Source organism: Humulus lupulus, chromosome 9 (genome assembly GCF_963169125.1).
Source record: "Humulus lupulus chromosome 9, drHumLupu1.1, whole genome shotgun sequence".
Taxonomy (NCBI): Eukaryota; Viridiplantae; Streptophyta; class Magnoliopsida; order Rosales; family Cannabaceae; genus Humulus; species Humulus lupulus.
In genome coordinates this window covers 9352223-9368877 of record NC_084801.1, presented here as the reverse complement: position 1 = coordinate 9368877, position 16655 = coordinate 9352223, and the positions used below count along the sequence as shown (strand labels likewise).

Here is a 16655-nt window from a genome sequence, read left to right as displayed (position 1 = left end):
TTCTTCTCGCACGAGCACCGCGCTTATCGCGTGTTCGGTAGTTGAGAGGTATAGGAACAGTACTTCCCCCGTCTCAGGCTTTGATAGGATGGGCGGTTCGGCTAAGTGCTTTTTGAGCTCCTGAAAGGCTAGCTTGCACTCATCTGTCCATTCGAACTTCTTACTTCCTTTTAATAAGTTGAAGAATGGGAGACCGCGGTCCGTTGACTTCGAGATGAACCTGCTCAGAGCTACCATCCTGCCAGTCAAGCTTTGAACATCCTTATGCTTCCGAGGTGAAGGCATATCGATCAGGGCCTTTATTTTGTCGGGATTAGCCTCGATCCCACGAGAATTGACAATGAAACCCAGAAATTTTCCTGAAGACACCCCAAAAGTGCACTTCTGAGGATTAAACTTCATGTTGTACTTTCTGAGCAAGCCAAAGCACTCTTCGAGGTCATCAACATGGTTCTTGTTAAGTTGAGACTTTACAAGCATGTCATCAACATAAATTTCCATGTTGTCCCCTATTTGCTCTGAGAACATCATGTTTACGAGCCGCTGGTACGTGGCTCCGGCATTCTTGAGTCCGAATGGCATGACATTGTAGCAGTAGAGCCCTTTATCTGTGATGAAGCTCGTATGCTCTTGGTCGGGGGCGTGCATGGGAATCTGGTTATATCCAGAATAGGCATCCATGAACGACATCAGACCATGTCCCGCCGTGGCGTCTACAAGTTGGTCAATTCTCGGCAGGGGAAAACAGTCTTTTGGGCAGGCTTTGTTGAGGTCCGAGTAGTCAATGCACGTTCTCCACGTCCCATTGGGCTTCGAGACCAACACTGGATTGGCCACCCAGTCAGGGTAAAAAGCGTCCCTTATGAAATTATTTGCTTTCAGCCTGTCCACTTCCTCCTTTAGTGCTTTCTTTCTGTCTTCATCCAGCTGCCTTCACTTTTGCTGCTTCGGGGGAAAGCTTTTGTCTATATTCAATGCGTGGCTCGCTACATTAGGGCTTATTCCCACCATGTCAGAGTGTGAACACGCGAAGACATCCTGGTATTTCTTCAGAAAGCAAATTAATTGCTATTTTGATTCGTCTTGGAGGTGTTTCCCGACCTTCACCTTCTTTGAGGGATCAGCTTCCTCGAGCTGAACTTCTTCGAGCTCTTCCAAAGGTTGGAGGTCAACCTTTTCCTCAATCCTCGGATCGATCTCCTCATCAATTTCTAGAACTGTCCCATCTTTATTTTGTATGACAACGAGTGCTTGAGCGCTCGTTTGTTTCTTTCCCCTCAAGGAAATGCTGTAGCACTCCCTTCCTGCCAATTGATCTCCTTTCAATGTTCCGACCCCGCTCGGAGTTGGGAACTTAAGGGCTAGATGCCTTACAGATGAAACTGCCCCCAGCCCGACCAGGGCGGGTCTCCCGAGCAATACATTGTAGGCAGATGGTAACTCTACTACCACGAACTCCATCATCTTGGTCACCGAGACTGGATAGTCTCCCAAGGTCACAGGGAGTTCGATGGACCCCATACAGGCGGTTCCTTCTCCAGAAAATCCGTACAAAGTGGTTGCACAAGCCTTCAGGTTGCGAAGGGAGAGTCCCATTTTCTCTAGTGTTGCTTTATAAAGAATGTTAACTGAGCTCCCATTGTCTATGAGAACTCGGCGCACTCTTTTGTTGGCAAGCTGCAGGGTGATGACAAGTGGATCATGATGAAGGAACTGGACATGGGAGGCATCTTCCTCGGTGAAGGTTATAGGCTGAGTTTCAACCCTTTGGCTTTTTGGTGCCCTTGGTTCGGGTTCATAAGGAGACCCGTCCCCTGTCTTCAGCTCATTCACATATCGCTTTTGAGCATTTCTACCCCCTCCTGCGAGATGAGGACCTCCCGAGATGGTTATTACGTCCTCTCCATCTATCGGCGGAGGCCTGTCTTCTTCCCGAGATCGGGAGTTATTATTCTATGCTGCTGGAAGCGCGGCTACTCTCTGGCTGGCAGTAGTCTGTCCAGTATTCTGGTTTTTGACATAGTGCCGGAAATAACCTCTCGAGATCAACCCTTCGATCTCGTCCTTCAGCTGTCGGCACTCATCAGTTGTGTGTCCGGTGTCCCTATGAAACCGGCAATACTTGCTGGAATCCCTCTTGGACTTTTGATTCCTCATAGGGTCCGGACACCTGAAGGGGACCTGGTTTTCATTAGCCAGGTAGATATTTTCCCGAGACTCGTTGAGCTTGGTGTGTACTTTATATACGGAGTAATACCTTTCTCCTTTCTTTTTCTTTCCCCCTTCAACCTCGGGGTTATTTCCCTCGCTCTTTTTCCTCTTAGAGGGATTCTCTGAGGTAGGCTGTGAAGTTACTGGATCAGCCGAGGTTGAGGCGGAGTTAATGTTTATCGTTGTAGTTTTGGTTTGCGAGGTTGCTTTTAGCGTTGACCTCACCTCCTCTACATTGACAAATCTCTGCGCCCGCTTGTTAAACTCGGTTATTGACCTCACCGGTTTCCCTTGCATGTCATCCCAAAGGGCACTTCCAGGCAACACACCAGCTCGGATAGCCATCAAGTGTCCACTGTCGTCCACATCTCGTGCCCGGGCGACCTCTCGATTAAATCTTGTCAGGTAGCTTTTCAGTGTTTCACCCGGCTGTTGCCGGACGTTAGTCAAAGTGGACGCCTCTGGTCTGACTCCCATCATAGCCCGGAACTGCTTCTTGAAGTCTCTAGACAATTGATCCCACGAAGTTATCGAGTGTCTCTTGTACTTCTCGAACCAACTCTTGGCAGGTCCGGCCAATGATGTCGGAAACAACATGCACCTGAGCTCGTAACCTACGTTACTGGCTCTCATAATAGTGTTGAATGTACTTAGGTGGCTACATGGGTCGGTTTTTCCTTCAAACGCTGGGACGTATGGAATCCAGAACCCTTGAGGAAACTGAGTGTTAGAAATATTGGGAGCAAACGGCTCGAGCTCCTCATCAGAGTCCTCGTACCGACCACTCCCTCGTTCATTCTTCAAAATCCTAAAGGCTTTTTCGAGCTGATCAATCCTTTCTTGGACTGGGTCCTTAGGTGATGCCTGGAATTGATAGTCATTAATCGCGATCCCAGGCTCGCGTCTCCGTGAGGGATCTCTACGCCCATTCAGATGATTCCTTAGATCCGGATTTGTCTGATCTCCTTTCCCCCTGCTCTGATTCAGATGATTTCGCAGGTCAGGATGACTCTTGTGATTTCCAGTATTTTTACGACCTCGGTCGTGTTTACTGACGGACCTAGTTTCTCCGGACTCATCACTGGTGAAACTCATTGATCGGTCATTTCGTGGTGGATCCTTTCTACGTCGCCTTGTCTCCGCAGTGCAAGATCGGGACGTCTGACTTCTCTCAGATGGCGCGCCTCTCCGCTCCTGGAACGTCTCCCTGTTTCCTTGTCTTTCCCCTGTACGCCCTTGATCCTGATCTCGACCAGGTTGAGCGTTTCTGCGGGGAGGTGAAGGATATCTTATGGGAGACAGAGGGAACCGTATAGGTGACGGTGGTTGTCGTCCTTGCCTCGGCCTAGAGGGTCCAGAATTTGCCCGAGATGGGCCAGTTGCGTTCGGTGCACTACCAGGAACCTGAGTCCGAGGCTCGGCAGGAGCTCGGTTGTTCTCAGTTCCTGCAGGCACTTCCACAGGTGGATTAGGCGGGACTCGAGCTCGAGTATTCCTCTGAGGCCTAGAAGGAGCAGATGGCTCTGCTGGTGCTGGAGGTTGTGCCGGCCTCCTTGTGGCAGCATTTTTTCGTGGACGTCCACGGGGCCTCCGGGGAGGAACGTGCACGTCCCTTGGAGGAGGGACTTGGTCTTCGCGCGGAGGCGGGGGCTGAGCCACCTGCGCCTCTGCGGCTATCCTAGTCAACTCCTCGTTACGTTTGTTGGCTTCTGCCAACAACTGTTTCAGCTGCCGATTCTCCAATTCTACAATAGGGACATAACGTTCAGGATTATAGTACATGTCCTCATCCCTTGGTTGTGGAGGTGGTCCCCGGGAATCAGAGGACCCACTCCTTTCATCAGCGTCCGGGTTCTCCATTGGCTGTTTTCCAGGACGCCTTGGGTAATTTTCTTCAGGAGTGTTCTGATTGTTTGCAGCCATGAATCTCTTAGGGATGGATGCTTGAGGCTCTCAATGAAAGCACCAAACTGTTGACGCAATTTTTCGTCAACAGATAAAAGAAGAGAGCACGTAAACAATTAAAGACAATGGCCAAAAGAAACAAACGAATCAAACACACGGTTTTTTACGTGGTTCAGCAGTTAAATCTGCCTAGTCCACGAGTCTCTGTTATTAACCTCAAGATTATCTCTGAACAATTCTTTAGCATGAATTCTCCAGAGTTTTCTCTCAAGGATCAGAATTTCGGTCCTTTACAATGGTGCATGGCTTCTCTATTTATAGAGAAGGATGCAGAATACTATCCCACATATTTTGGGTAGTTACTCTTTTGTGAATAAAATAAATGGCTTTAAATGCCTTTAAAAAAGGAAACATCCATGAAGACCAGGGAACGCATAACTGACTAAATAATATCCCACGATTCTTGGGGATTTACATCAATAAATGAGGATTACATCTCATGTTTACAATACTTGTAGATATTCAAGGTGGTTATAGCATATCTCCAAGGCTTTAGCATCTCAGGTTTCATGTCATTGTGCGAGCCACTGACATCTCCCGAGCTAACATTGCTCTCGAGATAGTACATCGAGCTCAATACCCATGCTCCGAAGTTCCTGAAGATGAGGGTGTTCTCGGGGCTACCTTTCGAGATCGAAATCATTTCGAGATCACCGCATTCGAGATCATATATCATACTTTACAGGCTCGACTTACAATCCTAGATCACTCTAATCCTCGCGAGACCATTTGCTGCGAACTCAGCTTTGGAGGTCATATTTACTATGGCTCGAAATCTGGGTATAACATACATGTACACATTTATTACCAAAATAAATGAACTGCTAAAAAAATAATTAATCAATCAATTTCATGAAATCAATCAATTAATTAATTACAATCAATTTTAATTCAATCAATCTTCAAACTATTAATCAAATTAAAACTAATTCAATTGTTCCAAAAAAAAAAATATTTATTCTCTTTTTAGAAAAAAAATATTTACATGCACAGAAATATACCATTTATTAAGGAATTAAATATGCAAATCCAAAATAAATATATTTTTTTAATTTCCCTCCATATAAATAAATATATTACAATATCTCTTCTATATAAAAAGTGTGTAGATAACGGAAATTCTTGGTTTTAACGGTTTTTTATTTTTTTTCCGTTAACTTTAACGGAATATTCGTAATAATTAACAGAATATTCTTATATTTAACGGTAGACTGTAAATATGACTTAAACTTAAATAAAATAAAATAAATAATTAAATTAGGACATTTTTGAGAAATTCTACAATAATGATTATTTAAAAATAATAAAACTATACATGTTGTACACCCTAAATATCCACGGGTTATTAACGAGCTGGAAAAGGGCATAATCCTATCAGCCACGTAGAAGCCACCTGCCCGGAGCAGCTGTTACGAGTCTCTACCTCTTTAGCTCGAGGTAGCCAAAGGTTTAGTAAGAATACTCGAAGGCATCGGGTAAGCAGTGTGGGCACCACGAGCTAGGACTAATCAAGCTTGAGATACGACCTAGTGCTTACACCTCCAACCCTTTATAAAGTCAACCACGCAATATAAACGTGCACGTATCAGACATCACGTGTCTACTCCATTTCTGAAATCTCGGACACGCAGCATAAACGTGTGTGTTCAGGCACCCCACGACTGGTTTGGGCCATGCGGCCCATTATCCCCCTTACCTATTGATTAGACCACACTTCACTGTCAGTTTTTAGGAATTAATCATCAGTGTCACAGAAGTGACATGATGAGTAAGAGGGTCACGGGTGACCCCCTTTGCCAATACCCAGGTGTCCTCTCTCTATAAATATGGAGACTTTGGGCATTGCAAATGGTTGGCTTCTAAATTGTAAAGAACACCCCTGTAAGGAATACCAGAGATATATCAATAATATTGACTGGTGGACTAGAGAGATTTTAACATTCAAACCACCTAAAAAGAGTAAACGAGTTATAACCTTCCTTTGAGATTATTCACATATTACGGTTCATCATTTAGCATTAATCCATCCCTTTATTCATATAATTATCTGTTGCCGAAAAACCGCGTCAACACATGTTATAGCTTAAATAAAATTTAATTAAACTTAAACTTAATATTATATTAAACAGATAATATATAATCATTTTTTTAACTACCAAATTAAAAAACTAGAACAAATATAAACTTAAACAAAAATAAATTAATTAATTAATTAATTAAAATATGATATTTTTAAGATATTTTATGATAATTTGAATAATTAAATAATATTTATTTAAAAATCATAAAGACATACATATCATTTTTTTATCTTATAAATTTGTGTGATAGTTTATTTTTTATCAAGTGATTGAAGTTTTTTTTTTCTTCATCAAATTCACCAAAGGACATTGTGAGATACATTAGAAACTAAAAATAGTTGGTGCATGTATACTACTGTCTACACTATGACTTTTTATATTCTTATTTTATTTCTATTATTAATTTCTTTTGAAATATTATTGTATTTTATATATATGTCATGTAGCCATGTAAATATATATCTATGTCAGTATTGTGTTTCGATGTCATATATGTAGAAATTATTGATATAAATATTTATATCTACTATAAAACTATAATCCATTCTATTATAAATATATTTTTTAAAACAGTGAATAAGTTTTTATTAAAATTATTGACAATAATTACAACTTTAAAACTATCTACCTAATATATATACTAATTCCCAAAAAGTGCCAAAAACGCATATTACGTTTTTTTATACGTTATATATATATAACTTTAAAATATAATTAATAATAATTATTTATGTACAACCAAAAACAAAACAAAACGTATAGCTAAGCCCAATAATACATCCAGGGCCGACCCTGAAAAAAAGTGGGCCTAAGACAGTTTTAATAAATTTGAAAAAAATGGGTCATTTTGTATATGTAATTTTTTTATGTAATTTTAAATAAAATTAAACTAATATTTAGTAATATAAATACATTCCAAACTAATAATTCATTACATGATATTTTTGGGCCCTGGGTAGGGGTGGGCCCTAGGCACGGGCCTAGCCCGCCTATGCCCAGGGCCGGCCCTAAATACATCTTCTATATAACCTATCTAACATGTCACACATACATGTATATTCAACTCACCTAATGCATTCTATAATACTAGTATATATAAGTAATTAGCTAGGACATAAAATAGGTTTTAGTTACCCATTTTATTTTAATTATTTAATAATTATAATTAATTAAATACTTATCAAAATTAATCAATTATAATTTTACCTTTATTTAATTTATTTTATTAATATTAATATCAATCTATCATTATTAACAAAATTGTCTCAATTGACTATAATATTCTCTTTTTGAGACTTTGCAATAAAATCCTCAAAGTTTCTTCTATTTCTTTTCTCACAAAATATCAATAAATAATTTAATATTATTTATTTCCATTGAACTAGTCAATATGATATTTTTATAACTAATAATTAAATTAATTATTCAAGACTACTAGGTTCATTTTGATAAGAGATGACATGGGAAATATGGATCCATGAATTCAAGCTCCAATTAGTTTACCGTGAGTTTATTTATAACAAATAATCTCACTGCCTTATTAATTTCTCGTGACTCCACTATAGACGCAGAATTACACTATTGAATTCATAAAATGTTTTACACCAAATGTAAATACGTTATCCATTGTTATAACCATAAACGTCATATAATCCTCTATAGATAATCTACTAATGAGACAGGTGAAAATTACAATTTTACCCCTCATTGGTATTTTATCCTTAACTCACACTAAGTTCCTTATAAATGATATTTCCGTAAACGTAATTACAGAAATGAGTACTCTATCATTTAGCACTTGAACCAAGCTATAAGGACATTATCGTTTCACTTCTTAAACAAAAGTTATAGATTTCATTCATGTCTATGATAAATACTCTCACTCAATTATACTACAAAATCTCAAATATCTAAGTATGAGTTAGTCCGTAAGGTAAGCTGGTAATGAACAAATCAAAAGACTTGAATAATACAATTAGCATAATATTAATCACTCAAAATTAAGATTGAATTGACCTATGATCAACATTGTGATATGATTAGATTAGATAATAAAAATATTTATTTTATCAATAATCAATATCGGTCCAGTCCAATGTAACAAAATACATCTGATCTAATCTACTTGCACTACAACAAAAATGAGTTTTAGGGGCGACGCATGTTGCCCCTAATAACCCAAAAAGTCGCCCCTAATATGTATCAGGGGCGACTTGTCGCCCCTGATTAGTCGCCCGTGGAAAAATGTCCCTGAAGGGTACATTAGGGGCGACTATAGGGTCGCCCCTGATATTCAACTATATGTGTCGCCCCTAAAAGTTGAAATTTCGCCTAAAAAATTTGAAAATTTTGAATTATTTTTGTCGATATGTCGCCCCTAATACTTAATTATTAGGGGCGACGTGTCGCCCCTAATATTATAATATGTCGCCCCAAATGGTTACACGTGGTATATTATTAGGAGCGACATTGTCGCCCCTAATACTTCTTTATTTATATAAAAATAATAATATTAATTAATTAAATAGTATTAGGGGCGACAAGTCGCCCCTAATACTATATCCTCTCGCCCCAAATAGTGCACGTGGCATATTATCAGGGGCGACATTGTCGCCCCTGATACTACCTTATTTATAAAAAAATAATAAAATTAATTAATTAAATACAATTTTAAATAATTATTTATCGAAATAATTATTTAAAATTTAATTAATTGAAAACAAATATATTAAAAATAAAAATATTATATTAAATATGCAAATTAGTATATTAAAATAACAATTGTAAATATTCATAATACATTAACATAACAAATATTCATATTATTCATCAAATTTAACAATAATTAATAAAAATATAAACTTAGTCTCCTAAGTCAGTTGCCTCGTCCTCCTCCCTATTGTCTTCTTGTTGTGGTTGTTGCGGTGGCTGTGGTTGTGATTGCTGCGGTGGCGGCATCGGCCAAGGATATTGGGGAGGTAATGTGGACGATCCAGCTCCATATATGTAGGGATACGATGGCTGGGAGGACGGTGGAATCGGACACGGATAAGGTGTTGCTCCGTACATATATGGAGGTACCATATGATAAGACGGCGCTGCCCCGCACATAGAAGGATGAGTTGGAGCTGGAGGTTGAGAAGACGAAGCCCTAGAAGTATTGTCACTATCAGGCACATGCGGCATCTGAACGTTTGGTGGACGAAATGAAGGTACAAAATATTGAGTTAAGAAATTAACTTGATCAGTCAATTTCTGTAAATTATTCTCCAGATTTTCTATATATTCTCTTGAATGATGAGGAGGAACTTGAGACTCGCTGAAGTGAGAGTGTTGGGTAGATGATGACCTCGACCCCGACCTCGACCCCGACCCCTTCAATTTGCGGCCCACTCCTCGCTCATGTCCACGCCTTTGGCCTAATACTTTTTGTAGCACCTCCTCCTGATCAACTGATGACGGACTATCATTATTAGAAGCATCAGTGGATGTTTGCTGAGTTCGTAACTCAAAATCAGCCTTCAGTTTTTCCTGTTTTCAAAAAATGTTAGACACTAACATTAAATATAACTCTATTAATATTAAAAAATATAATTCAAACTTACATAATATTGGCGAGCATCATCGTTCACGAAATCATTTTTTGATTTCTTCCAATGATAATCCTTCCATGACTCAATGAGGTCCGGGTTCGTCTAAAAAATATAACCAAAATGTTAGATAACATATAATTTAAAATAACATAATTTTGATAATATTTTATCTTTTACTTACTTTTTCAAAACGGACGGCTGCCAGCGATTTTGTACCCTGTGTTGTAGAATACTTTTGTTTCTTCCGATTTTCCTTATTCTTTATGGAGCGCGCAATAAATTGTGGACTTGTAAATAACTGACAAATCTGCTTCCACTCCTCCTTGTTAACATCATTGGTTGGGTTGTTTAGAACCTTATCCCAATCCTCCGGTCCATTGTAGTATTTCTCAAAGTGTTCGTGTCTTAGTGTTTTCCTATTGCGGTATCGGTCTTTCATCTCTCGATCGATACCATTTAAACACTTTAAGAAATCCTCGCGGCCCGCTATTTGATAATAGTACTAAATTGAAAATTAAACATATTAATAATATATGTACTATATTAAAGACAAATTTTAAAAAAATATATTTAATACTATTTTTACCTGAATTATGGCAAGGATCTGATCCTTGTATTGTTGAGGCACTAATTCCCATGAACCGTAATGTCCGGGAACTTTCGTTTTAATTTGGGTTCCCACAAGACGGAAAAAAGCAGCGTGCTCGCTCCCAACAACCTTGTACGTTCGTGGGCAAAACGTTACTTCCAGTGGTTTTCTATTTTTACGTCGCCTCTCCTCTAGATCTTTTCCAATAGCTGCGCCACGACCCTTTCTCTTAGTTGGGATTCCTGTATTTTTTTTATTAATAATACATAGAATATTAGTATATACATGATAAACATATGTGTAAATAAAATAACAAAAAAATTACCTGAGTCGCATGTAGTCGGGATCCTAGTAGGATCCGGTGGAGGATCACCGCCAGCGTCTCCACCGTGAGCTCTAGCCACATCTGCTGACATCTACTAACACGACAGTAATTTAACCTATCTATTTTAATATTTAATTATTATTTATAATTAATTTATTGAGTATTATTTCAATTGATTAGGTAATTTGAAACATGCTATTTGGAAACGAACTTTTTATTTCTCAATATGTATAATACATTGAACACTAGATACAAAACTAAGTAGAATAGTCACTCTCCTCACTAATTACATCAACATTTATCGGGCACACATCATCAGTATTATCATCACTAAGGTCGAAAATTAATTCATCCTCATCTTCTGCTTCTTCTACACTGTCTGCCATATCATCTTCATTGTCATTAATAAATCCATCATCTTCTTGAACAACTAAAGAAAGTCGCTGGTACATCAGATTGCTGAACAACCAACTCTCCGAGATCCACAGTCAAAACAAAATTCGATGAGTTGGTGTCATGTACAACATCAACATCAGCAATCATATCTGAAGCATCTGGAAAGTCCCAAACTTGCCGATGATTCACTTCTTGGACAACTTTCCAATATTGTCCTCTAACGAGATCATCGATGTAGAATACTTGTTTTGCTTGACTAGCTAGTATGAACGGTTCATCTTTATGCCATTCACCGCTAACATTGATACTAGTAATATTATTTACAGTGATGGTTTTCTTTTTTTTCGGATCTGTATTGAACCATTTACATCGAAATAATACCACCAAATAAGAACCAGTAAAAGACAGCTGGAGTATTTCTTCAAGTTGCCCGTAATAGTTAAAACCTTCTGTTCCAGCAACACACACTCCACTATTTTGTGTAATTCGATTCTGATCTCGATTGTATGAGACAAATCGAACTCCGTTCACTATACATGCTTGGTAGGAGTAAGCCAATAGATCTGACCCAGATGTTAAAGCTAGTAATTCATCAGCATGCTCTAATGACCCAAGTTGGTGCAAGTCATATATCTAATAATAAAGAAATATATTAGAATGAGAATGTAATTTGTAGTATGCAATTTGCTAAGTACAAGTTACCTTCTTATGAAACCATGAACGAAACTCTTTCTTATGTATCAATTTATGATTGGCAGCCATATCTCTTTGTTGCACCTCAGTTAGGTGTTCCCTGTTAATTAATTAACAATGTCAATATTGTTAATTAAGGAGTAGATTGAACAAAGAATAAAATGAATATTAATTATGTACTTACTCTAAATACACTTCAGTTTCTGGAGAATTATCCAATATGAACCACTCAGCTTTATTCCGAGTATTTTCATCGAGGGGAACGGGAATTCCCTTACTAAGAGGACGACATTGAGATTCAAACACTGTGAGGTGTCGATTCACATACAGTGCATCTTCGTTACGATCAGGCTGATTAAATTTTGTTTCCACACCTTTGAAATACATTGAACAAAATGTCAAAGCCTCATCTGCAACATATCCTTCTGCTATAGATCCTTCAGGACGAGCTTTATTCCTAACATAGTTTTTTAATTTTTTCATGTATCTTTCAAAAGGATACATCCACCTCATAAATACAGGTCCTCCCAATATTGCTTCATTAGGCAAGTGCAAAACCAGATGGATCATTATGTCAAAGAATGCTGGAGGGAAAATCAACTTCATCTTACATAAAATAACAATCAAGTCATCCTTAGCTTTCTCCATATCAAAAACATTCAGTGTCCTAGAGCACAATTGTTTGAAGAAATTACACAATTCAGTGATGGTAGTGGATATAGATTCTGGTAAAAACTTGCGAACACCTACTGCAAGTAATCGTTGCATTATCACATGACAATCATGGGACTTCAACCCAACAATGTTTGAGTCATTGTCTGTGACTTTTTTCTTTAGATTAGAACAAAAACCATCGGGCAACTTCACTCCTTTAAAAAATTGACAGAAATCTCGCCTCTGTTCAAAAGTGAACACGTATGGAGCATGCGGTTTCATTAACCTTTTATTGCACTACTACAAAAAAGGCTTTTTAGGACTAGCATTGCGAGTCCTCTATTTGAGAGCCTTAAAAACTAAGGTTTTTTAGGACTCGCAACGCGAGTCCTAAAAGAATGTTTTTAGGACTCGCAATGCGAGTCCTTAAAAATCCCATTGAGTGCCTTTAAGTAAGATTTTAAGACTCGCAACGCGAGTCCTAAAAGAATGTTTTTAGGACTCTCATTGCGAGTCCTAAAAGAATGTTTTTAGGACTCGCAATGCGAGTCCTAAAAAGTCTTATTTTTAATTTTTGCGAGTCCTAAAAGAATATTTTTAGGACTCGCAATGCGAGTCCTAAAAAGTCTTATTTTTAATTTTTAAAAAATTAATTGATAGCCAAAGCTCCCACCGGAGCTCCGACATTAACGGCGGTGCCACCACCCCACAGTGGTGGTTCGGGAAAATGATCAATCATTTAGTGGGTTTTGATTCCCAAAGCACAAGGAATGTATTGGTGGTGTTCGTTTGGGTCGGGGTGGCTCGAGGTGGTCGGAAAATACTCGGAAGACTTTGGGAAAAATAGCACCACCGCAACTTCGAACGACTATAGACGGCGGAGGGCGGCGCGTGAGGGCCTGGGCTCGTGGGGGTCGAAGGTCGCCGACCTTCTGCGTCCATTGCGCCGGCGCGTGTAGGAGAGGGGTGGCCGGAGCACCGCCGTTCGTTGCTTGGTTGTGGAGTTCTTGAGAGAGAGAAATGGGGGAAGAGAGCAAGGAGAGAGAGAGAGAGAATGGGCTGTTGTGTTTTATTTTTCTTAGTGAAGTAATAAATAGTAAAATTTTAGTTAAAAAAATAGGAGGGAATTTGAAATTTTTTCAAATTCAAACTTTTAGGACACACATAAGTTTTTAGGACTCGCAATGCGAGTCCTAAAAACATTATCGTAATTTTAGTTAAAAAAATTGGGGGGAATTTAAAATTTTTTAAAATTCGAATTTTTAGAAGACACATAAGTTTTTTAAAAAACACAATGTGAGTCCTAAAATCATTCTTTTAGGACTCGCAATGCGAGTCCTAAAAACATTCTCGTAATTTTAGTTAAAAAAATTGGAGGGAATTTGAATTTTTTTTAAATTTAAATTTTTAGAACACACTAAGTTTTTAGGACTTGCAATGTGAGTCCTAAAATCATTCTTTTAGGACTCGCAATGCGAGTCCTAAAAATATTCTCGTAATTTTAGTTAAAAAAATTGGAGGGAATTTGAAATTTTTTTAAAATTCAAAATTTTAGAACAAACTAAGTTTTTAGGACTCGCAATGTGAGTCCTAAAATCATTCTTTTAGGACTCGCAATGCAAGTCCTAAAAACATTCTCGTAATTTTAGTTAAAAAAATTTGAGGGAATTTGAAATTTTTTAAAATTCAAAATTTTAGAACACACTAAGTTTTTAGGACTCGCATTGACATTATCGTAATTTTAGTTAAAAAAATTGGAAGGAATTTGAAATTTTTTAAAATTCAAATTTTAAAACACACATAAGTTTTTAGGACTCGCAATGCGAGTCCTAAAAGCATTCTTTTAGGACTCACAATGTGAGTCCTAAATACATTATCGTAATTTTACTTAAAAAAATTGGAAAGAATTTGAAATTTTTTAAAATTCAAACTCTTAAGACACACATAAGATTTTAGGACTCGCAATGTGAGTCCTAAAATCATTCTTTTAGGACTCGCAATGCGAGTCCTAAAAATATTCTCGTAATTTTAGTTAAAAAAATTGGAGCGAATTTGAAATTTTTTAAAATTCAAAATTTTAGAACAAACTAAGTTTTTAGGACTCGCAATGTGAGTCCTAAAATCATTCTTTTAGGACTCGCAATGCGAGTCCTAAAAACATTCTCGTAATTTTAGTTAAAAAAATTTGAGGGAATTTGAAATTTTTTAAAATTCAAAATTTTAGAACACACTAAGTTTTTAGGACTCGCATTGACATTATCGTAATTTTAGTTAAAAAAATTGGAAGGAATTTGAAATTTTTTAAAATTCAAATTTTAAAACACACATAAGTTTTTAGGACTCGCAATGCGAGTCCTAAAAGCATTCTTTTAGGACTCACAATGTGAGTCCTAAATACATTATCGTAATTTTACTTAAAAAAATTGGAAAGAATTTGAAATTTTTTAAAATTCAAACTCTTAAGACACACATAAGATTTTAGGACTCGCAATGTGAGTCCTAAAATCATTCTTTTAGGACTCGCAATGCGAGTCCTAAAAATATTCTCGTAATTTTAGTTAAAAAAATTGGAGGGAATTTGAAATTTTTTAAAATTCAAATTTTTAGAACAAACTAAGTTTTTAGGACTCGCAATGTGAGTCCTAAAATCATTCTTTTAGGACTCGCAATGCGAGTCCTAAAAACATTCTCGTAATTTTAGTTAAAAAAATTGGAGGGAATTTGAAATTTTTTAAAATTCAAAATTTTAGAACACACTAAGTTTTTAGGACTCGCATTGACATTATCGTAATTTTAGTTAAAAAAATTGGAAGGAATTTGAAATTTTTTAAAATTCAAATTTTAAAACACACATAAGTTTTTAGGACTCGCAATGCGAGTCCTAAAAGCATTCTTTTAGGACTCACAATGTGAGTCCTAAATACATTATCGTAATTTTACTTAAAAAAATTGGAAAGAATTTGAATTTTTTTAAAATTCAAACTTTTAAGACACACATAAGATTTTAGGACTCGCAATGCGAGTCCTAAAAATATTCTTTTAGGACTCGCATTGCGAGTCCTAAAATGTCTAGGAGGTGTTTCTTTAAAAAAAAACTCAAACTTTTAGGACACACATAGTTTTTAGGACTCGCTCCGCGAGTCCTAAAAGAAATTTTTTAAGGACTAGCAACGCTTGTCCTAAAAAGTCCAGGAGTTTGTTTTTAGGACTCGCATCTAGGTGAATGCCCTAAAAAAGTGTCCTAAAAGGGTGTTTTTGTAGTAGTGTTGGCATCCTCGTAAATCCACAACGATTTCCTAACCCCCATATTCTTTAAATCATGTCTTGCGTTAGTGGTGTCCTTAGATTTATCATTATCTAACAAAGTCCCAAGGATGTTGTCGCACACATTCTTCTCAACATGCATCACATCTAGGTTGTGTTTTAACTGATTTGAACTCCAGTAATCAAGTTCATAGAAAATACTTTTTTTCCTCCAATTACTTTCCCCTGCACCTCGCTTGCGCTTCACCCCCCCAAATCTGTCATGTTTACCAGACACTTGAAGCGGTAAAGCATTAATTTGATCTAAAACTTGTTGACAAGTAAACTGTTGTGGAGGATTTCTTTTCTCAACTTTGCCATCAAATTCCTTGTCCCTTCTATACTTATGATTACTCCTCAAGAATCGCCTATGACCGACATACGATGTCTTACCAATCACTCGAATGGAAGTGGTGTCTTCATTGCACGTTGGACATGCTTTATACCCTTGCCCGCTCCAACCAGACAAGCTACTACGAGCAGGGAAATCGTTAATTGTCCACAGAAGGGCTGCACGCATCTTGAACAATTCATTCCTTGTGCCATCTCTTGTGTCGACTCCGTTAATCCACAATTGTTTTAACTCATCCACCAAGGGTCTTAGAAATACATCAATGTCTTTACCCGGTGATTTTGGCCCAGGAATAAGCAGAGTTAGCATAAAATACTCTTCCTTCATGCATAGCCAAGGGGGGAGATTGTAGTTCGTCAAAATCACAGGCCACATGCTGTATGATAAGCTCATGTTGCCAAAAGGATTAAACCCATCAGCAGCCAAGCCTACACGAACATTTCTAGGATCTTTTGCAAAATCAGGATGGGTGGCATCAAAGTCTTTCCATGCA

General features: G+C 37.7%; 1 protein-coding gene across 1 annotated transcript; it reads right to left on the bottom strand.

The window, feature by feature from the left end:
• Positions 1-9095: 9095 nt before the first annotated feature.
• LOC133801799 (uncharacterized) lies at positions 9096-10525 on the bottom strand. The gene is made up of 4 exons (XM_062240041.1): positions 10437-10525; positions 10032-10352; positions 9863-9952; positions 9096-9788 (listed from the first exon to the last, which is right to left on the bottom strand). The coding sequence occupies exons 2-4, from the start codon at positions 10287-10289 to the stop codon at positions 9120-9122; spliced, it is 1017 nt and encodes a 338-aa protein (XP_062096025.1). The 5' UTR covers positions 10290-10352; positions 10437-10525; the 3' UTR covers positions 9096-9119.
• Positions 10526-16655: the final 6130 nt, after the last annotated feature.